This window comes from Coenobita brevimanus, chromosome 53 (assembly GCF_032717465.1).
Source record: "Coenobita brevimanus isolate Jiangsu-jjx chromosome 53, ASM3271746v2, whole genome shotgun sequence".
NCBI lineage: Eukaryota > Metazoa > Arthropoda > Malacostraca > Decapoda > Coenobitidae > Coenobita > Coenobita brevimanus.
This window is the reverse complement of record NC_137006.1, coordinates 870,939-893,747: the sequence shown is the minus strand read 5'-3', so window position 1 is coordinate 893,747 and position 22,809 is coordinate 870,939. Positions and strand designations below refer to the sequence as shown.

The 22,809-nt window shown below is 41.4% G+C and overlaps 1 protein-coding gene across 1 annotated transcript in view; it reads right to left on the bottom strand.

Moving 5' to 3' along the window:
* Positions 1 to 2,879: 2,879 nt before the first annotated feature.
* The window catches only part of LOC145400835 (tyrosine-protein kinase fyna-like), an 80,874-nt gene continuing 60,944 nt past the window's right edge, over positions 2,880 to 22,809 (bottom strand). Inside the window, exon 13 of the mRNA XM_080273271.1 lies at positions 2,880 to 3,103. Within this exon, the coding sequence (XP_080129397.1) occupies positions 2,880 to 3,103 (224 nt within the window). The remainder of the gene's footprint in view (positions 3,104 to 22,809) is intronic.

Genomic DNA, 22,809 nt, shown 5'->3' with positions numbered 1-22,809 from the left:
TACTGATGAATCTGACTGGTCCTTGAATTGAACCTGGATTCTTCTGTTGGAAGCTGGGCATCTATACTGCTTTTACCTTAACCTGGCCCAGCTTTGTCTTTTTGCTGATTATTTCACACAGCCCAGTGGCATAATATGCTCATACTATGGCTCTACATTCTTTCCATTGCACATCTTTGCAACTAGCATCATATTCTATCATTAATCTTTTGTTATAACTCAATATTCAAGGAGGGATGGCAATTTTAGGCCACCTTAGAGGGAAAAAAAAAAGAAAAAAAAAAGGGGGGGGGGGATAACCAATAACACCATCAGCTCCCCTCTCAAATCTTTCATCATACAAAAGTTCTGCACACCTCCTGGCAAATTGGGTGGACTAAGAACTGATTAAGGACAAGTCTGCCAGATGCTTCTATAAAAGGGGATTATATTCTGTATATCAGAGCACCAGAAAACTTTGGGAATGTTGACCAGCTAACTCTAAAAACCAAAACTTATTTCTCATACATATTCTTCTGACAGTTACAACATACATACACAGTCTTCACACACATGCATGCATCCACACACACACACTTACAACATACATACACAGTCTTTACATGCACATAATTTTAGTGTACATATGACACTGCACATTACACTGAACAAGCACATACATAACACAACTTACAGCATACATAGGCAACATGGTACTTCTCACATATAAACAGCCTCTGCAGTCACATAAAACTTTCAGCATAAATAAAAAACAATGCCTTCTAATACATACATGGACAATCCACACACATATATATACACACAGTCAGTACCAGCATGCACAACATCATTCACGTTTGTTACTATACTCTATTTACATTAACTTGGCCCTGATTTTTGTCCTTTTGCTGTTTATTTCTTGTAACTCAATCACAAAATGACATTCTTGCACTCTACAGCCTTTCCATAGCGCTTCCTCATGATTAATGCCATGTCCTAGTGCTGATCAACCATTACACCCCAGCATATATGATGGCGAGATAACAATTTTAGCAACATCCATTACAATTAGTGGAATGCTTATTAACATTTATATTCCCTCCCTGCTATTTCATCCTTGGTAAACTTTTAACTCGGGTGTAGATGTATTAACTTGGTCTGGTACTGGGGATGGATGTCTTCATGTGACAGTACTTGTTATGATGGGGTGGCTCTGCTGCCTGGTTATACAAATGTCCCTCATGTCTCTTCTTGTCCCTCAAATGAAGAATGGTGGACCACATGAGAGGGATAACTTCAGCAGTGTAAGACAGACTTTTTGAAATGGAGGGGTTAGGTGCAGCTTTAGTAGTAGTTGCAACCCACGGCTCATCTGCATGTGAACCCAGTGGACTACAGGCTTAAACTGCCCTTCTGTGGTCCACCATCCTCCTTTTGGGGATAGAGAGAGAACTGAGGGATGTTTGTATAACTGGACAGCTCCACCACCCAGTTACATTAGTGAGACTGCATGAAGGCTTCCCTCTCCAGCACAACAGCCTTAGTAAACCCTTTCAGTAAGAGGGGCTTTTCCCCAAAAATCACTCAGACAGAAGTTAAGGACTGAGTAATTCTGCTATTTTCTACCATACTTCTCTACATATGCTGTAACTTAGGAGACACAAACACATACATACAAATATAAGCACAAACACACAACACAAACATTTATGCAAGTAAACATATATATAAATATACAGCACACACACACACACACACACACACACACAAACCCTCCATATGGGCAAATACAAGCACAAACACACACATTCAAGCACATACACATATACAAAACAGCACACACACACACACACACACACACACACACACACACACACACACACACACAAACTAACCTCCACCTTGGCTGAGTCTGAGCTCACAGTAAAACTCTTGAGACCATACACCCACTTACTCAGGCATCTTCCTAGTCCCTCTTCTTTAAAAGTTTATTCCCTGTATGTAATTTATGCAATCTGTGTTAATACTGAAATCATACAAATAACATACATGTGGATATTAGCCCTCCCATGGTCAGTACAACTTTAGTAATTCACCGCAACCGATGTGATTATTCAGCTGAGATTGGGTTATAGGAACCTGAGTATTAATTTTTTCACCATTAACCCTCTCAAAATCAGGACAACTCTAATTATTCCAGCTGTTGCCAGATGGTCTTATTAAGCTACAAGTGAGTCCCAGGAGCCTGAGAGTAAGGTGAGAGGCATATTTTAGGTGGCATGACAGGCCTCGTACCACCTCATAATCAGCCATTTATTTTGCATATTACACCTTAAAATTCTCTTGTATTTTACTTATATCACTTTAATATCTACTGTTTGCCTTATGAATGTATAAGAGGCTACTGAGGTGTCCTGTGCAGAATAAATCACTAAAGAGGAGGTATTAAGAAATCTCTAAAGCCACTTAGAATACAAGAATGAGGCCCTTAACTCACAGAGCCACACATCATCTCGTGTCTGTTGAGTTTACTGTGACCTATCTTACAGTCTCAGCCTTATTACCAGTGACTTGTGGACTAATACAAGACACTGTACCATCACTACTATGATAAAAAACAAATCTTGAAAATAATGTTTGCTCTCTACAAGCTTCAGAAAATCTTATCTAAGTCTGCTGCAACATTACAAAAGATCAACCTTGTTATTTATACACATAAAAAAAAAAAATCTCTTGAAATGTGCACATGTTTGTATAAAGATTCCCTGTACATCCATACATTAAGTCTAACAAGTGTGCACACAAAACCAGAAGGAGGAAGGATTGGTTTCCAGAACCTGTATGCGACGTAACCACCCGCCAGTGAGTACCCTCGGGCTGAACAACATGGATCCAGTCTTCTAGTAGCCAAGGGCTGCCTCGGCTGGGGCGTACTCCCGTTCGGTGGCTATGTCAAAGTCCGAGAGGATGTCACAGAGAGAGTCAAAGGTTGGGCGACGTGCTGGCTCCACTTGCCAGCAGTCACACATGATTTCATAGAGCTGATCTGGGCAGTTGTGGTTCGAAGGCTTGCCCATTCGGAACCCGCTAGGCACCAGCTCTGCAACCTCTCGATTGGTCATCCCTGCAAATACAGAGGACAGAGAGTATCGTTAGAGACCGAGGAGTTAGCTGGATGTTCACAAGGAGATCTGTGTAGCAATAAACCCTCCAGTATTAAAAATTTAGCAATTCTTTTATGTCTTATTCACTAATACCATGGCCTCGGCCTCCCAGGAGTGAACCATTGTAATCCAACGATGTTTACTCAACTCTGGGGATACTTTCTGAAGAGGAGTGGTTAGACAGAGCCTTCGCTGACCCCTTCAATAAAAGATGCCTTTCCTAAGTCAAAATAACATAACTCTGAAGCTGCAAGAATAAACCAATAAAATACACCACTGGACTGAAGGAATAAACTGAGCTCACTTTTCTATTACAGCTGTATTTTCACTTCATTGTCCTGTCACATCCATATGTAAGGATACACATGTACAGCAGTCATGTTGTCTACTGTGCACTGGACTGACGGAGTAAACTGAGCTCACTTTTCTATTACAGCTGTATTTTCATTTCACTGTACTGTCACATCCATGAGTAAGGATACACATGTACAGTAGTCATGCTGTCTACTGTGCTTCCCAATGGTGGTTGGATACAGAACTATTTCACTTACTGCCTGGTCTACTTATCTTCAGTGCATCAAGGAGTATATGGAAAGGCTCCATATTACAATGGCAGAGAGCACTATAATAAGACAATATCACCACATACGTATCATTACTTATGAACACGACCGTAAATGGAGTATTGGCAGGAACGTAAATTTGCTACTACTAGAGGGTTTAATGTACAGTCAGGCTCTGTGAAATTATCCGGTCTTCAATATGGATATCTGAACCCACATTACTGAAAAGTCCTCAGGGTGATGTACAGCTAAGGAAGAAAGTTCACCTAATATTCCACTTTATTTCTCACCTTCCTCTGATGGCTAACAGATCCTAAACTCAGTTGTTGTTTATGTGGCCCCTGCCTCAATTGAAAATGAACCTGGTGGACTGCAAGCTATACCTGCTTTTCACCTTCAGTCTACCATCACCTTTTGGGGGGACTGGAAGGGAGATGAGGGACATTTATACAAACAGGCAATGAAATTACCAGGGTATACTGACCTCATCACGTGAAGGCATCCCTCTCCAGCACCAATCCTATTCTACGAGAGGCTTATTATGTTTCTCTGCCCAGAGATAATTCTCTCCAGTGCGTTGCATTAGGGAGGAAAGTGATGAACATACCCTGAAGTGTAAAGCTGATGTAGTGGAATAGTAAGTGAACTTATGTCCCTGACTGTGCATGCATCTTTGACCATTCAGCTATTGGGGTTGCAGATGAGACATGTTCATCTATAACTAACACCATCATCATCACATACATGTATAGTACTTGTGAGACGTATGATGCCCTGTCTTATAGGGGATTGAGGGGATAAACAATTTCACTGAAGGAGGCTGTGTGGTTTGACACTGAATACTAATAAACCAACATCAGGGGAAGAAATGCATGATTATATAGCCAAAAAATCAGATAATCAATGGTGCAGAAGAAATTTTTGGGGAAAGTTCGATTTATTTAAAGGAGGTTGTGTGGTTTGACATCAAATACAGCACCGGTAGTGAAAAACCAACATCAGGAGAAGAAACAGGAAATTATACAGCCAGACAATGAAATAATACTTGGGAAAATCTACTTACAGTACCTTACCAGTTTAACCCCAACAGTATAATGATGCCTTTTTCTACTTTATTCTTGCTATCTTCCATTTTATTTAAACAGAGTCCTATTGTTGTAAATGGTCAAAATAAGGTTTTGCCAGTCTCCTTATGTTCATAAAAATGTCTTCTACACTAAATAAGATAGTCTTAAAATAGAAGGAATAAAATACCAAAGAAGTCTTTGGAATCAAGGGGCTAACCTACTCCTGAAACACAAAAACTGACTCTCAACCTGATAAGCTTGAAAATGCACAATCTGCCTTTCAACCCGCAAAACCAATGGCACAAAACATGCATACCCACACACACACAGTACATTCCATCTGCATATCTTCAATCCCTTCAGTCTGATGACATATTCTACTTGTTTTCAATACTGGTGATGGAGTGAAACACCTTCATGTGATGGCACTGATATGACTGGGTGGTGGAGCTGCCTGGTCATACATACATCCCTCATTCCTCTCCCTATCCCCTAAAAGGAGGATAGTGAACTGCAGGAGAAGGATGGCTTCAGCCTGCAGGCCACTAGGTTCACATTTCAGATGAACCTGGAGTTACAGCTACTACTACAGCACAGTGCTACCTCTAGCTAATCTTGTTCATCCTGGTTAAGACCCTTTTAATGAAAGGGTTGGTGAAAGCTAAATTCAGCCCCAAAAGTTTGAAAATTCTATCATATCCCAAAGAAAATTGTGTTGAGGCAGCATGAGGTGTAGAGGCAGTAGTAGCTACGGCCCCAGGTTCATCTGAATGCGAACCCAATGGATTGCAGGGTGAAGGCCTTTTGCAGTTCATCATCCTCTTTTCAGGGGATAGGGAGGGAGCTGAAGGACATTCTACAACCAGGCAAGGAGCTGCTCAGTTATATCAGTACCACCACATGAAGGCATCCCTCTCCAGCACCAGCAGTTAAATAAAGAGTAACTAAAGAGGTTTATCCTTCAGACAGAGGATACTTTTGTTTTCCTATCTTCTGGCTAGCAAACAGATTATTTAATACAGCTTAGGAGTGACCTTTTGTAGTGAAGGAGTTAATGAAAGCTACATCAAACCTCTCCAGAGCAGGATATGGATGCAGCACTGATGTAAATGGGCAGCTCAGTTGTCTGGTTATACAGCCGTCCCTCAACTACAGTACTTCCCTATCCCCCCAATGGAGGATGATGGACTGCAGGAGGTTGCAGCCTAAACATGCTGTCCACCAGGTTAACATTTCACACGAGCCTGGGGTCACACCAACAACAGCAACTACTGTAGTTTCTCCCAGTTTTCAATACCAACATAAATAGAAAAACTTGTGATATTCTGGATCATATCCCTCACTTATGATGACTTACTGTTTTATTAACTTAACTATCAATGTCTCATATGAAATTACTTATAACCAAAGGGGAAAACCTAACTTTGTTCTCCATTTAATCATCACCATTAATCTATCTATCTATCTATCAATTGCCAGATGCCTTAATCCCATATGGGGTGGCCACAAACAAATTACCTCCATGTCACCCTGTCCCCCACCACTTCACTGCCCTGCTCCCAACTCACATCCCCCTCTCCCATATACCTCTCGACTCCATCCATCCATCTCATCCTTGGCCTCCCCCTCCCCCTCCACCTCACTCACATACACTCTCCTTGTCAGTCTCTCACTCTCCATCCTCTCCCCATGGCCAAACCACCTCAATGTGTTTCTCCTAATGCTTCCTATCACATCCACATCCACACCATAATGCTCTCTCACATCCTCATTTGTCAATCTGTCTCTCCATGTGACTCCACATGCTCCTATCAAATAACTCATTTCCTCAGCTCTCACTCTTGACTTCTGTCCCTCCAACAAGGTCCAAGTTTCACTTCCATACATTAGAGTTAGTATCACAATACTGTCATGTAGTAACTTTTTCACTTCCATAAATGAGATGCAGTTTGGGTTTATGCCAGGTAGGGGGACCACTGATGCCATATTCATTGTTCGGCAGCTTCAGGAAAAATATACTGTATTTGGAAGAAAAGGGATCTGTATTTTGTTTTAGTTGATTTGGAAAAGGCCTTTGACAGAGTCCCTAGAAAGGTGATAAAGTGGACAATGAGAAAGCTTGGCTTGGAAGAGTGGCTGGTTAGGATGTTTATGGCTGTCTGTGGGTGCTCGCACCCAGGTAAGAGTGAATGGAGATTTGAGTGATGAGTTTTCCATGAACGTTGGTGTGCATCAGGGCTAAGTTTTGAGTCCTGTGTTGTTTATCATGGTACTTGAAGCCCTCTCACATGACTTCAGAAACGGACTCCCGTGGGAGATGTTGTATGCTGATGACTTGGTGTTTGTTGTTTATCATGGTACTTGAAGCCCTCTTACATGACTTCAGAAACGGACTCCCGTGGGAGATGTTGTATGCTGATGACTTGGTGTTGACTGCAGAGAATGAAAGGGAGGCGGAGGAAAAGTTTAGGAAGTGGAGAGATGGTATGGAGCACAAGGGCTTAAGGGTAAATGCAGATGAAACAAAAGTGACGATATCTAGGGTTGGTGGCGGTACTGTCAAAGACGAGGGAGAGTGGCCATGTGCAGTTCGCCACAAGGGCGTAGGAAGTAATTCCATCTTGTGCGGTGTTTGTGATACATGGGTGCACAAGAGATGTAGTGGTATCAGAGGTAGACTGTGAGATAATGCTGATTATATGTGTGCGGCGTGCCGGGGTGAGCAGGTGGAGATTGTCAGGTGTGAAAGAATTGAACTTGCTGCCGAATCTCTTGAGTGTGTGGAAGAGTTTTGTTATTTGGGAGACATGTTGTGTGCTGGAGGTGGGGCTGGAGCTAGCTCTGTGGCGAGGGTGAGAAGTGGTTGGAAGAAGTTCAGGAAGCTCTTGCCTCTCCTGACATTGAGAGGACTCTCCCTATGTGCTAAGGGGTCTTTGTATGCAGCATGTGCTAGGAGTGTAATGCTGTATGGTAGTGAGACCTGGGCAGTAAAGGAGGAGGATATTCGCAGGCCCATATGTACAGAAATGACAATGACTAGGTGGATGTGTAGTGTGTCCCTGCATCCAAGGTCTGGGGGGGGGAGGGTTATGATGGAAGAGTTGAGAGGTAAGATGGGACTGGAGTGTATTGGTGTTGTGATGAGGAGAGGTAAATTGAGATGGTTTGGGCATGTGGAGAGGATGGGGGATGATAACTGGGTGAGGAAGGTGAGAAGTGTTAATATTGAGGGTGGGGCTATGAGGGGTAGACCGAGAAAGACATGGGATGAGGTCATAAGTGTGACCTCAGGGTTATGGGACTGAACAGGGAGGCTGCAATAGATCGTGCAGCATGGAGAGCCACCATTAGGTGACCAAGGCTGATGCATGCAAGCATGTTGGAGCCTTTAAAAACGAAACGAATGCTCACTTCCCCGCTTCTTATCACTGCTTTCAATGAACCAGCAACCTTTCTTCCTTGTTGTACCCTTTTAAGCATTTCACCCTCCAAACTTCCATCCTTACTCATTATGCTACCCAAGTACTTAAACATACTCACATTTTCCATTTCCTCCTCATCCAACCTCACTGTACATTCAATGACTTCACTTCTCTCAAAGACCACAACTTTACTCTTCCCTACATTCACATTTAGATTCTGTTTCTTGCACACTATGCCAAACTCATCCACCAAGCCTTGAAGCTTCCCTTCGTCTTCACTTAACAACACAGTATCATCTACAAACAACAGTACAGGGATTTTCCAAACACTGCTCTCTCTTATTAGGGCCATTCCAACATCCACTGCCCTACCTTGTAACTCTTTTATAACCCCATCCATATACAGATTGAACAACCATGGAGACATGCCATATCCCTGTTTCAACCCAACCTTCAAATAGAAAAATTAACTCAATTCACTATCCACATGCACTGCAGCCTTAGCACCCTCATACATACTCTTCACAGCAATTCAACAACTTCCCATCTACTCCATATATTCTTAATACTTTCCACAATCCTTGTCTATCCACCCTGTCATATGCTTTCTCCAAATCCATGAAGACTGCATACAATTTCTTTCCCTTCTCTAGAAACTTTTCCACTAAAAATCTAAAAATGAATATCTGATTGACACAACCCCTCCCCTTCCTAAAACCTCCCTGTTCTTCTCCAACTAATTCCTCTATCTTTTTTTTTTTGTTTTTTTTTTAAATAACAGAACGGAGCAAGGAAAAACAAATGAAAAAAAAAAATAATAATCCATACACCAGATTACTGGTGTCCTCTGTCCATAAAATATCTGTAACAGTTAGACTTGAACAGCTGTAGGTTGAAATTTGGAGGGAAACAACTCTGAGGAAGTGAGTTCCAGAGAGATGCAGTTCAGGGAATGAAAGAATTCTGATAGGCAGAAGTTCTGCATTATGGCTGAGTGACATTCCAGTCATGAGCGCTACCAGATGCCCGTGTAGCACGAGGGAAGGCATGGAGAGGTGGCACTATGGATGCAACTTCGTCTGAGCATTTGCCAAAAAAATATCTATAAAATAATGCAAGGGAGGCAACATGTCTTCTTACATGCAGGGGAGGTAGTTTATTTGTAATGGCAGGGTTGTTAATAATTCTAACAGCTTTGTTCTGAATTTTGTCTAGTTGTTTTCATGCAACCTCTCCACATCCATTCCACAAGGGTGAGCAATATTCAAGCTGAGAGCACACACATGACTCTTATAAATTATAGCTAACTGCTCATCAGCGAAGAACTTACGGACTCTGTACAATAATCCAAGTTTCTTTGAGGCGGTTTTAGCACGTGATCTAACATGACAGGTCCAGCTGAGGGTATTGTTCAATGAGATGCCCAGAATTTCAATACTTTTGGAGATGGGAATACGGTATTAGTAGCATGATGGTAATGTACGAATCTGGCAATATCTGTCTATTAGTAAATTGTTGGAAGGACACAAGTCAAGAGTGAGAGCAGTGGAAATGAGTTATTTAAAAGGAGCCTGTGGAGTCACATGGAGAGACAGGCTGACGAATGAGAATATAAAGGAGCGTTGTGGTGTTGATGTGGATGTGATAGGAAGCGTTATGAGGAACACAATGAGGTGGTTTGGCCATGTGGAGAGGATGGAGGGTCAAAGACTGACGAAGAGAGTGTATGTGAGTGAGGTGGAGGGGGAAAGAGGGAGGGGGAGGCCGAGGATGAGATGGAGGGATGGGGTGGAGTGGTATATGAGAGAGGGGGGTGTGAGTTGGGAGCAGGGCAGTGAAATGGCGGGGGACAGGGCGACTTGGAGGCAATTTGTTTGTGGCCACCCCAAATGGGATTGAGGCGTCTGGCAATAGATAGATAGAAAAGAGACAAGGTTGTTTTGTCACAATTCACTGATTGTAGATAGGACTTGATTTATGGAGATGGCTGTCTAACTCCACCTCTTTCCAGAGCATTTCCTTAACTCTGTCAGTAAGTATCCTACCATATACTTTTCCTATTACACCATGAAGACAAGTGCCCCTATGATTACCACACACTTCTTTTTCCCCTTTCCCTTTGTACAAGGGAATAATTATACCTGACTTCCAATCCTCCAGGACTCTTACTCCTCCCAGGCCAATCTGCACATCTTCCACATCCATTCTACTACTATCACTCCCCCATGCTTCAGCATTTCACCACACACTCCATCAATTCGTAGGGCTTTCCCCATTTTGACTTTCTTCATTGCTTCCACAACTTCTATCCTACTGATTTCTTCCTGTCTTCTCACCTCCCTCCTTCTCCCTGCCATTCCCCAGCCACTTATACTCACATTACTTTCTTTCTCTATGTTCAACAATTCCTTGAAGTGTTCTCTCCATCTGCTCACTTTTCTCCCTTCTCCACTAGTAATCTACCATTTTTATCTTTCACTCCCCTACTAACTTCATTGCCACCCTATTTAACTCTACCTCTTTCCAGAACATTTTCTTACATTCCCTCCACTTTACAAATTCCTTCCAAATTTCTCATCCACTCTCTTCTTACTAATCTTTTCACCTCTCTCTTCCTTTCTACATATAACTCTCTCTCCTGTCTCTCAACTTCTTCCACGCCCCTGTTTCTCATCCATTCATTAAATCTTTCTTCTTTTCTGCCACAGCCTGTCTCACTTCTTCATTCCACCATGCTGTTCCTTGCACCCCCTTTCGTCTTCTCTTCACCCCACACACCATCTCAAATGCTGCACATATTTCTGTGAATATCTTGCACACACCTTCCACATCCCCCATCTGCTCCAATTCATATTTACCCGATCATTCCTCCACTTCTCTCTTATATTCTGCCTTTTTTTCATCCTCCTGTAACTTTTCCACTCTCCTTACGTCTGCTCCTTCCTCCCATCTTTCCCTTCTTCTATTCCTTCATTTTACTTGGACCTTGATTCTGACCACCACTTGGTGGTGGTCAGAAAGTCCACTCCCCCAACCTCTATATACGCCAGAAAGTCCACTCCCCCAACCTCTATATACTCTTGCATCCACTATGCACCTTTGCATCCTTTCATCCACATACACATAATCAATCACTGCTTTCCTTTCATTCAGTTCACAACCCACCCCTCTCATCACTCACCATGTATACCTGTGGATCATTTTGTGCCTGAAGAGGGTATTGGCTATCACCAACCCCCTCCCGGCACAAATGTCCACTAAAGCACTGCAATTCTTATCTATCCCAGCAGACACACCCCACTCACCAACTACTCCATCCACCTTCACATTCCCTACTTTACCATTCACATCACCAATCAAAAACTCTCTCTTTCCTTTCAAACTTTTCCATACACACTTCCACATTTGTCCAGAACTCTTCTCTCACTCTGCTTGCACGATCTTGCATTGGCACATACAAACATACAATCGCCTACATTTGTAGTCTAACTTTCAATTTTACTCACACAATCCCTCAGTCAACTGATTCATATGCTGTTACATTCTCCTTCCACCTGTTACTCACAACAATAAACACTCCTTCTTTTGCCCTCTCATTCTTACCTACTCCTGCACATATACGCCACCCATACTCCCATTCTCTCACTCTCTCCTCTCCACTTAGTTTCAGTTACTCCACATACATTAACTTTTGTACCCTCAAGCACCTGGATAATCTCCCTCTCTTTCACCTCATCATTTGCACCCCTTACATTCCATGTTGCCATCCGTATCGTGTCCTTTGTTTGGTCACCATTAATAATAATAATAATAATAATAATAACAATAATAATAATAATCATCTATAATACAATCATCTGATTTCTGTATGTTTGTTGGTTTGTCCGTCTGTGACCGTAACACAGCAAAAATGGCACATTGAAGTGCAATTTTTGTTAGAGCAAGGTAATACTGAAATGTTCTAACTTGAAGAATAAAACACTTTCCAATCCAATTGGGCCACCGGTTCCCGAGTTATGACTCATTTCTGGCCTTGTATTCAGCGGCCTTTAGGCAGATCACTTTCTAATTGGGCAATGAAGTTACTGTACCACAGCTGAAAGGGCAGAATGTAGTGCAATTTTTTTCATCGGACGGTATCATTAAAATGCTAACAGTTGAAGAATAAAACATTTTCCAGTCTAATTGGGCCACCACCAGTTCTCGATTTATGACTCATTTCTGGCCTTTTGACATTGAGTGGAAAGGCCACCGAAGGCGACCTTTAAGCGAGTAATAGTAATTGTAATAATAATAATAATAATAATAATAATAGTAATAATAATAATCATCATCATCATCATCATTATTCTTATCATTCTTAACTCAAGCCTCCATTATTTCAAAGGGATGGGTGGGATTCCAAATGAGGAAAATGTAAATACAAAACATGCTATCAAAAGTGTACCCAGTACATCCATTCACTCCTAAATCATACCTATAAGCTATATTTCTTAACCTCTTCAACCAAATGACATGTTTTCTTCTTTATACTTCCTACCTTGTTTCCTATTGCATTCTTCCTATCTTGTTTCCTACTGTATTTTTCCTATTTTGTTTCCTACTGCATTTTATCTATCTTACATCCAACTGTATTCTATCTTGTTTCCTACTGTATTTCCCTGTCTTGTTTCCTACTGCATTTTATCAATCTTGATTCCTATTGTATTTTTCCTATCTTCTTTCCCACTTTCTTCCTATGTCCAAACAATTTACTTAGGTGATGAGAGCCCCTGAGTAGCCAACGGGGTTAATGAAGGCTATTTTATCGAGGTTCGAAGAGCACCACAGCAGCAGAGGTTAATGAAAGCTGTATCTAATCCTTCCAGTATTGAAAGTCTATCCTGAGGTGAATGAAATTGACTGGAAACAGCTTAAAAAGGAGAGAGAGAGAGAGAGAGAGAGGAAAAAAAAAAGTGAGGATGGGGGGGGGGAATGTTAATCACTTCACTATGACAGACTTCTACATTCTATACATATTTGGTACCTCCAGATGATTTTACTCGGCTTAGGAGAGACTTTTTGAACAAGAGCACTTAGATTTAATTGTTATTAGTCTCTTAGGTATGAAAGACTTATCCTGTGTAGAATACAAGTGCCTGGAGGTAGCTAAAAATTACCTTAAGAAAAAAAAAACAAAAAAAACATAGGCGTCAAACTGAAGGAGTTAAATTTCAAACTCCACACAATCACATTTTCTACACTTTCCCACCAAGAATCTTAATTATCATTAATCAGTGACCACTCGCATAACATGGGAATATTGTTCCCTGAAGCTGCTGCTTCATAGGGCTATACTTTTACATGTTAAAGGGTTTCATGGTACCCAACCCAGCCTCAGGTTCACCTTTTGGGGCAATTTTCAGTTTTTTCCCCAAGACATTTACCTACCTAGTAAAGACTTCATTACATACAGACACTAAAGATTCCCCATCTTGAATGGAAGAGGTTGTGGGCTTGCTGGGGAGAGGTGAAGGGGAGTTCCATGGCCAAAAAAAATAAAAAGAGCAAAGATCACACAGTGCACATGTGCAGTCAGAGCAGAGAGAGAGGGTAGGCTCAACTGGGGCAGGAATGTTCAGTGGATCATGACGACACCCCGCACAGGCACGTGACAGCCATCCGTCATTGGCTAATGCAACCCGCGCTATGACTATCACTGGCCGCGGTATGTCTGTTCCCACTGCTTCATGACCATATTTTTCCAAGTTACGACTGGCTGAACCATAATCTGGGGCCTCTGGACACGGTATCTCTGTCACCGCAGCGTAGTACGGTTTTCTAAAAAATGGCCAGCATCCTTCACCCGTGTTGTCTTATCATTTTCGTGTTGTGACCATTTTTTGGCCTAAAATTTTGCTTTCCGTGTTATGTGAGTTTTGCACAGCAGGATCGCGCATTGAGCAAGCGGTGACTGTATATTTTAAAGTTACCATGCTCAAGTAGGTCATCCCTTCATTTCACACTGCTTTGTTTATAAATGCCCCAACGTGCTTGGATGCATCGGCCTTGGTCACCTAATGGCATCACGTTACTTATCTCTATTAGCCTCTCTATTCAGTCCTGCAACCTTGAGGTTACACTCTATGACCTCATCCCAAGTCTTTTCCAGTCTGCCTCTTGCAATTCTACCCTCAATATTTGTGCTGATCTCTCTCCATACCCAGCTGTTACACACCATCCTCTCCAACTGCCCAAACTATCTCAATATACTCCTTCCCAATACAACACTACATACATTCAAGTCTTCTTCCTCTCAATGCTTCATGCACAGTCCTAATCCCCCAGGCATACATTCCAGGATGCCCTATGCATTCATCTTATTATTCTTATTGCTGTGTGTTTGAGTCTACTAATATCCCCCTCCTGTGCTGCCCAAGTTTCACTACAATATGGTACTGCACACCTAACACATGCTGTATACAAGGACCCCTTAGCATAAAGGGAGAACCCACTCACACATCAGGACAGGCAACAGCTCCCTGAACTTCTTCCAACCACTCCTTACCCATGCTACAGAGCTAGCTCCAGCCACACCTCCAGCACATAACATGTCCCCAAAATAACAAAACTCCTCCATCCATTCAAGAGACTCTCCAGCAGGATTAATGACCCTGATTTGTTAAAAATCTTATTCTTGCTGTTTCCAGACAATCTTATTTATCCCCAGCAATAACTTTTCAAACTATAAGGGTTATATGTAGTCTTCCCTCACCCTCTACTTCTTGGGTGCTCTCCTAATGTAAGTGAAATTGTCTGGCAGATGTAAAAATAAAATGAAAGTGTCATCATAATAAAAGTTAACACAAATCATAGAAAATTATCAATGTCCGACGATCAGCCTGAAAAGGAATACACCTTATTATTCAAATTTTTGGAAAAACTTGCTAAATAAATCCAAGGCCAATATTCCTCAACCAGAAAATCAGTCACATGGCAAACACTAGAAGAGACACCAAACAGAGGCAAGTCAGGAAAGAAAACTAAGACTCATTTTCTGCAAGGCGGAGAAAATTAGTCTTGTGCCTCTGTGCTGGGACGTTCAGCTGGAAAATAAAACTGGAGGTCAAAACACAAAACTGATAATATATAAGCAACTACAGAGAATATCTAAAAAAGAGAGAGAAAAAAATGAAACAGTGTTGAAATGGCCCTGAAGCATGTGCAAGCAAAAACCATAAAGCATACATTACATGGAAAATGGTAGATAAACACAAATGAAATGAGTGATGGGTGTGGAAACCTCACTGAGTCTGAGGATGTCCTTTCCATTTACGTCTTGCCATCTCCTGATATAATTTCACTTAATTCAGATATACTTCTCAAACTGGGGAGGTTAAATACAGCACCAGCAGACCTACTGTATGTTGAGTAGTATTTGTAGTATTAGCAGCAGTAGTTGTTGTAGTCCTATGTTCACCTGAAATGTGAGCCTGATGGACTGTAGGCTTATGCTGTCTTTCTCCTGCAGTCCATCCTCCTCCGTTTGAGGGACAGGGAGGCTGTCATGGGACATTATATAACCAGACAGGTATGCTGCCTTGTTATATCAATGCCACCACATGAAAGCATCCCTCTCCAGCACCAACTTGAGTACAATTATGTGGTAGCAGCAAGAACTTACTAAAAATGACATCATCCAGATTCATGAAGTTAAGAATAGCATTACAGGAATAGCAAGGACAGGAAGATAGAAGGATGGGATGTGGCTGTGAAAGGAGAGGTGATAAGGGATGGGAATGGGTTGAGAGGGAACCAGGGGGAGGGGGGAACTAATGCTACTTCTGAACCCCATTTTTCTTAAGCATGGGGATGGCACAGCAAGCAGCCACACCCAGTCGAGTCAGCTGCCTCTGAGGGATGGTATACATGATGTGGATTTTTGGCTCGTATTGCAGTAAGCTTTCAAACCAGTATTGTGCGTGTTCAGAACTGATCACTGATTGTAATGCAAAAAGCTTTCTCAACAGTACTGTGTGTATTATGATTTTTAAAAATAATTCACTGATACCTAGACATCTGAGTCTTCAAGTTACACAAGGGATAAAAGAAGTAAATGCAATACCTTCCTTGGCAGCAAACATAATTAAACTGTTAAGTCCTTCCTCTTTCAAAGAATATTAGCAGAGCTATATAATTACCATCATTGTAGCCCTTTTTCCCACCTAAGGATGACATGAGGCAAAATTCAGAAACAGGGCAAGAGAAAGTACAAAAGCAGGAAAACTCCCAACAGCATGTCCAGTGGAATGGGCCACACAATCATTCACACATCGTACATGTCCCCAGTCGTAGCCCAACCTCACAAGTTTAACATCATCAAAATTTTGTTCTTTATTCTGTGTTATAAATGCAGTTCATCTATACCTGTACTGTACTTGCCTGGTAATAATTCTATCAACTAAGAAGTTAAAATGAAGGGTGTCAAACCCTTGTCATTTGCTTCTCTATACATACTTTGATCAGCCAACTTAATCTTTGTTCCTCATCAACTGTCTCTGCTGACAGGGCTACATGTTCTTACATAGCCAGTTAACGTATTCATCTACATTCTTCTTGGATGACCACGCTTCCTTCCACCATCCAACTAATTCACACATGCCTGTTTCACCAGCCGACCTATATCCATCGCTTCAATATAGCCACAGCATCAAACCACACACTCTCCTACTCTGCTACCAACAGATTTCCTTCCTTCACATCTTTGTAAGTCAGTTTCTTGTCCTATCCACTCTATACTAGTTCCTCAAGTCCCATTTCCATTATTTTCACTTGCATTTTCCACACTATGTCATACCAGTCTTACCTCCATAAGTAAATGCAGGCACTTGCATACTGTCATGAAATCTTCCTCCACATTCAGACCTGTTTCATATCAAAACTTTCATAGGAAGTCACTTTCTTCCTCTGCACCACTATACCATCCAATTTCTCCGCACATTTACTGCTCTTTTTCTATTACTGTACTGTGGTATTTATATTTCTCCATCAATTCAAGTTGCTCTCCATTCCCAATTACAGTAATCCCTTGGTTATTGTTCATAACTGGCACCAAGCCGTGTCCATGATAACGAAATTGTGTGATAGTGAAAGCACAGAACCTATTGGATTTATCTTAGCTGGTACCAGGCATCCCAAATGCAAGCACAAAATTTCCCTCTTACAATAACTTAGACCAACTACAGTATATACATACAAACTGTACTGGTATCAGAAACACACACAGCCATAGTTACGTTAATGAAAAGTGATAAAAAAGGCACAATAAGGAAGAATCACATACTTGAGATGGGCTTGATGTGAGTGGTTTTGAGACTAGGGGGTGGAGAGTTAGCGGTCTCCACCACCTGAGATTAACTCCTTGAGTAGGGCCTCATCTTTGAATCCCTCAAAGCCATCAGAAATCACAGATACTGCACCATTATTATCAGCAGAAACCAGCTCAGGTGTGCAATAACAATATTTTTGAGCCAAAAAATGTGAGATAATGGCAGGAGTGAAGATTTTCATCTTGCAGTGATAACAAAAACTGCTATAACCAAGGGATTACTGTACATCATGCTAATTTACCTTCTCCAATGACCATCACTTTACTATTACCTACATTTTAAGTATTATATAATGCTGCAAATAAAGGCAAGAGCGATATAAAGGGGTTCTACTATGTAGCTATTCCACATCACACTGTATTGGTATGGTGTTTGAAAATTTCTGTTAGAAGTACAGAACAGAAACATTTTCAGGAGCCTTCTTTCATTCTGCTCACTGAACCCACATGTATTAGTTTAAGTTTGCTTTGTTTCATTTACTGAGGCTCCAAAGTGACTGCATAAGTCAGCCTTGTGCTGCTCAATCATGTGTACAGGAATTTAGTGCAATGACAAAACTGCAGTGGAGAACAAGCTATCAACCATATACAGTAATGGAAACAGTCATAATCTCATTTCCTTTACCGTACAGTTTAACTGCACTTGTCCACTAATAACTTTTTCCAATAATCAATAGTGTAATGTAATTTCCCTATCAATCTACATATGGTGCAGTATCTTTTTAATGTTAAATTCTGAGGTTTCATCCAAAACTCACTATCCCTAGCATTCTCTTCTTCATCAATTCTCAATCACTCACATAAAAGCAATACACTCTCCCACTGCATGTCACACACTCATATTCATGACTCCTTATTTGTAGATCATTTTTAAGCTCCACTAGCAAAGTAACACCAAGGGAATAAAATGACTACCTAGAAACAAAGTGTAAAACAAAACAATGATCCCTTGTACTAAAGATCATTCACTTGGGAGTACTGGTATACATACTGTACATACATCAAGGGCATTTCAATCCTTACCTGAATGAATCTTTAAGTGTAGAATTCACAGGTGATCTCTTATATGGTGAACATCATCATCACCAAAATTCTGACACTTTTTCCTACCTGAATAGTAAGTGAGATAACACCTGCACAATACTGAGGGGGGTTTTCCATATGAAATGAACACTTTATGCCAGACCATTCCCTCTATCATCTCCCAGAGCAACTGAGACGAGATCCCAGGCAACTGCTTCAACATACGCAGGCTGCTGTGGCCATCCTATTGCTTAAGAAAAGTGAGCCTGTGTATGTGTGTTCACTGTTTGTATCTCCAATTGGGCTTCTGATAAGTTTTACAATATCTTTAATTTACAATATCTTTACTTCCAATTAATGAACTGACTTGTAAAATAAACTCTAGGGGGTAGTTAGTTGTCAGTAGCTTGCAAGACTTACAGGTTATTTTGCTAGTTAAATTATTCTGTGGGGTCAGCAATAAATATGATAAAGTTAAATTAGCTAAATTAGAAGGGTTAAATTTATTACTGTACTTAAAACTTATGGGACTTACAAATTAGTAATACTACTGAGCAAGGGTCAGTTACTTGGATACTTAATTCACTAAGGGCCAAAAAAGCTTTCTCTTTACTGATAATTTAGTGGGTTAGTGATGTGAGGGGGCTACTACTTGAGAGCAGAGCCAGTAAGAGCTGATGCAGGACTGAAGCCGTTCACAGCAACAACTACACCATGGGTCGGGAGATCTTGCGTGTGTTTCTAGATACCGCTACCCTCCACCAGAGAGTTAATAAAAAGAGTTAACTTTGACTTTTCGTTTTTTTTAAGAGGTTCTGCAAAATTTTACTGAACCACAACCCAGCTACATTATTCTGGGTTTGACCAATCTTTTGGTTTTTAGTTCAATCTTCAACCAAGAACTTACTGACTGACGCCACCAACCCTGGCCAGGCAGTTGTGAATTAGAGGGTGGAGGTCGGGCGGGGGGGTACTGTTGTTGTTGTTGTTGATGTATTAGTCGTGGATGTCGCGATAGGGTATTTCGGAGGAGACCTGGAAGTCATCGAAGAAGTGGTGGAGGAAGTCGAAAGTGGGGCGGTGGTCGGGGTCCTTGTCCCAGCAGTGCAGCATGGCCTTGTAGAGCTCATCCGGGCAGCGAGGAGGCTTGGCCATCCTGTGACCCTGTTGCACCCGCTCTATCACCTCTCGGTTGTTCATCCCTGTAACGCAACAAGGCTAGCAACACAAGCAACAGCACAGTGGGAAAGAAGTGCTTATTTTGGGACTGGTATAAGCACTGCTTGAATATTGTAGCCTGAGCCTTGTCTGGATAGCTGTAGGCGCTTTTTGAATAATATAAAGCCTTTCTGAAGTGATGTATGCAAGTTCTGGAGCAAGGTAGGCAATTTCTGGGGCAGTCTGAGCTATATTTGGGGTGGTATATAAATTTTTTTAAAAGTGTTGTATGAAAGTTTAAAGCAGTGTAAGCAGTTTCTGGAGTGGCATGACCAATTTCTGAAGTAATGTAAGCAAGTTACAGAGTAACATTATTACAAAGCATACAGTACTGTAGTGTTGGCAATTACCTTAGTGGTGTATGGAATTTCTTGAATGGTGACAACTGGTGTGGGAATGTTTTTGGACTAATGTAAGCAAGTCTAGGATGGAATAAGCATTTTCTGGAGTAGTGTAATCATGTTCTCGAAAAGTCTAAACAGTTGGTGGAATACTGTAATAGCTTGAAGCTAGCATAAGCAGATTTCTTGAGTCTAATGATCCAGCAAGATACTGGATGTCATGTGAATGACACTGTTGTATGTGTAAATAATTACATCACTGTATAATCAACTGAATTTCCACACATTATAAGGACAGAAAACAGAGAAACCCTCATCTGTATGTGTGATATTAAAGATTAGTGCAGTGACTCTCTCCTTCCCTCTCTCTCTCTCTCACGATTTGCATTTACTTATTGGTATTTCAGGACAGTATCTGTGGTATGCTAACAAGTGTAAATATATTATCCTGAAGCATTAGTTCTGAAATATAATCTTCTTAAATAAAATTACAAAATAATATCATCAGTAACAGCAAACACAGCTGGCTTTTGTTTTTAAATTATGAACCTAAGCAAGCATAGATAAATTCTATGTTCTGCACTTCATGATAAGCATAAATGTAATCAAAATTTTCTGAGCATGGTAATTTCTGTGACAGGAAAGATAGTTATGAATGGCACTACTTGACTAAATGATGCCGGCTTACTTAACCCCTAAAGTACTAAGCTCGTCGATCGAGCATTTTGCGCAGTTTCTTAAAAGGATGAGCAACGCTGATCATGCAACATCTACAAAAAACTGGCGGCAGCTGGTTCCACCCCAGCTGTGACGAAGATGGGTTCTAACCAATCGGAACTAAGTGCTGGACACACCAGAGGGGGACACCCAGGCCTGTACCCAGGAAGTGGGGAGTGTACCCCCCACCTCCTTCTCGCCACATCCCTCTACCCTACTACCTTGTTACTACCCCACCTCCCACCATTCCTGCCACCACCACCACCCCTCCCACACCCTCCTCATGCATCCCCCCCCTCTCATGTGGATCCCCCCCATGTCCTCCCCCCAGTCATCTTGGGAGAGGGTATTTCCCCCCTACCCTCCCTCCATGTCTTTGTACTCCACTGGGGCCCTTCCTTTGTGTCTGGTGGTAGTCTCCTCCCATCCCTCCATCCCCATACACCCCCTCCTGGCTTTACCACCTCCCACCAAAACCCCCCAACCCCCAACCCCACCCCCACCTCCTAGCATGCAGTATCTTTACCTCCCCAGCCTCAAATATTTTGTGTATTTTTTAAGCTTTATGGCGCGTTTTTGAATCATTACCTGTAATTTATTCATATCTTTGCATACAGATATGCACACCACAATTATTGTATGTTTTATTTTGTGTGTGTGTGTGTGTGTGTGTGTGTGTGTGTGTGTGTGTGTTTTGGGGAAAATATCCTTGTTATCTGCCTACTTTACCTGCCTATGGATATAATTGCTTTTTACTATTTATCATATTTATTGGGGGGGGTTTGTCACCATTTTATTTTTTTCTAAGCACATTACAATGGTTTATAACATCTATTTTTGTGAAGAAAACAGGTGTGAATGGCGTATTTTCTTTCTCGCCGGGGCTGTGACGGGTAACTATTATCAACTTTGACGGGCCATAGCTCAGTAACTATCGGGTCTAGGAGGGTGGGGTTTGCACTTTCAGGTGTGTAAATTCAAGCTCTATAAATTAGGCATAAAACTTTTAACCTTTGAGAAAGTCAAAAAATAGGCCTGTTTTTATGTCCTGGGGGGTAGTCGAGGCTGGAGAATTGCATACCGTACCCTAGGGGTTAAGTAAAAATAATTAAATAACTAAATAATAATAATAATCACAGCACTGAGTATGGGACCATCTTTAATATGTTACTTCTGCCATTTCCTGATGATTTTATTCAGCTTAGGACACTCTTTGTGCCGAAGGGGTTAGATAATATTGTACTCCCTTCAGTATGAGAGGCCTTTCTTTAGTTGAATAAAACTGTCTGGTTCCTGCACAAACTAACACCAATGGATAGCCTGTATTCATGAGGTTAGTAATCTCCAGAAGCAAGGAAGCATACAGAGAAGATCAGATACATTTTCCACACCTGACATACAACGACAACTTACTGTAGGTTGGATTCTTCTATTAATTCAGAATCCCAAAGATGTAGGGTAATTACTGTGCATGACTGTACTGTACCTGGGTTACGTGGTGGTGCTGTAGATAATGACCTCCATGATAACAATAAACAAAATTTTAATCCGTGGGCACAATTCCTCTGTTCCTTACATCATTCGTTTAAAACCCTCAATATATAAATTAATTCTTGAGTGAGACTTCTTGGGCAAGAAATACAAAAGCATAATAATAACAACAAAATAATAACAACAACAATAATCATCATCATCATCATGACCATTTTTTCTCATCCACAGATGAGGTAAAACACGAATAAAATTACTTGAAATATTACAAAACAATAGCTCTTTCACCTTAACTATCTATCTATCTATTGCCAGACCCCTCAATCCCGTTTGGGGTGGCCACAAACAAATCTCCTCCATATCGTCCTGTCCCCTGCCATTTCACTGCCCTGCTCCCAACTCACACCTTAACCTGGGCCAAAATTCATCCTTTTGCAGTTTTTTCCACACAGCTCAG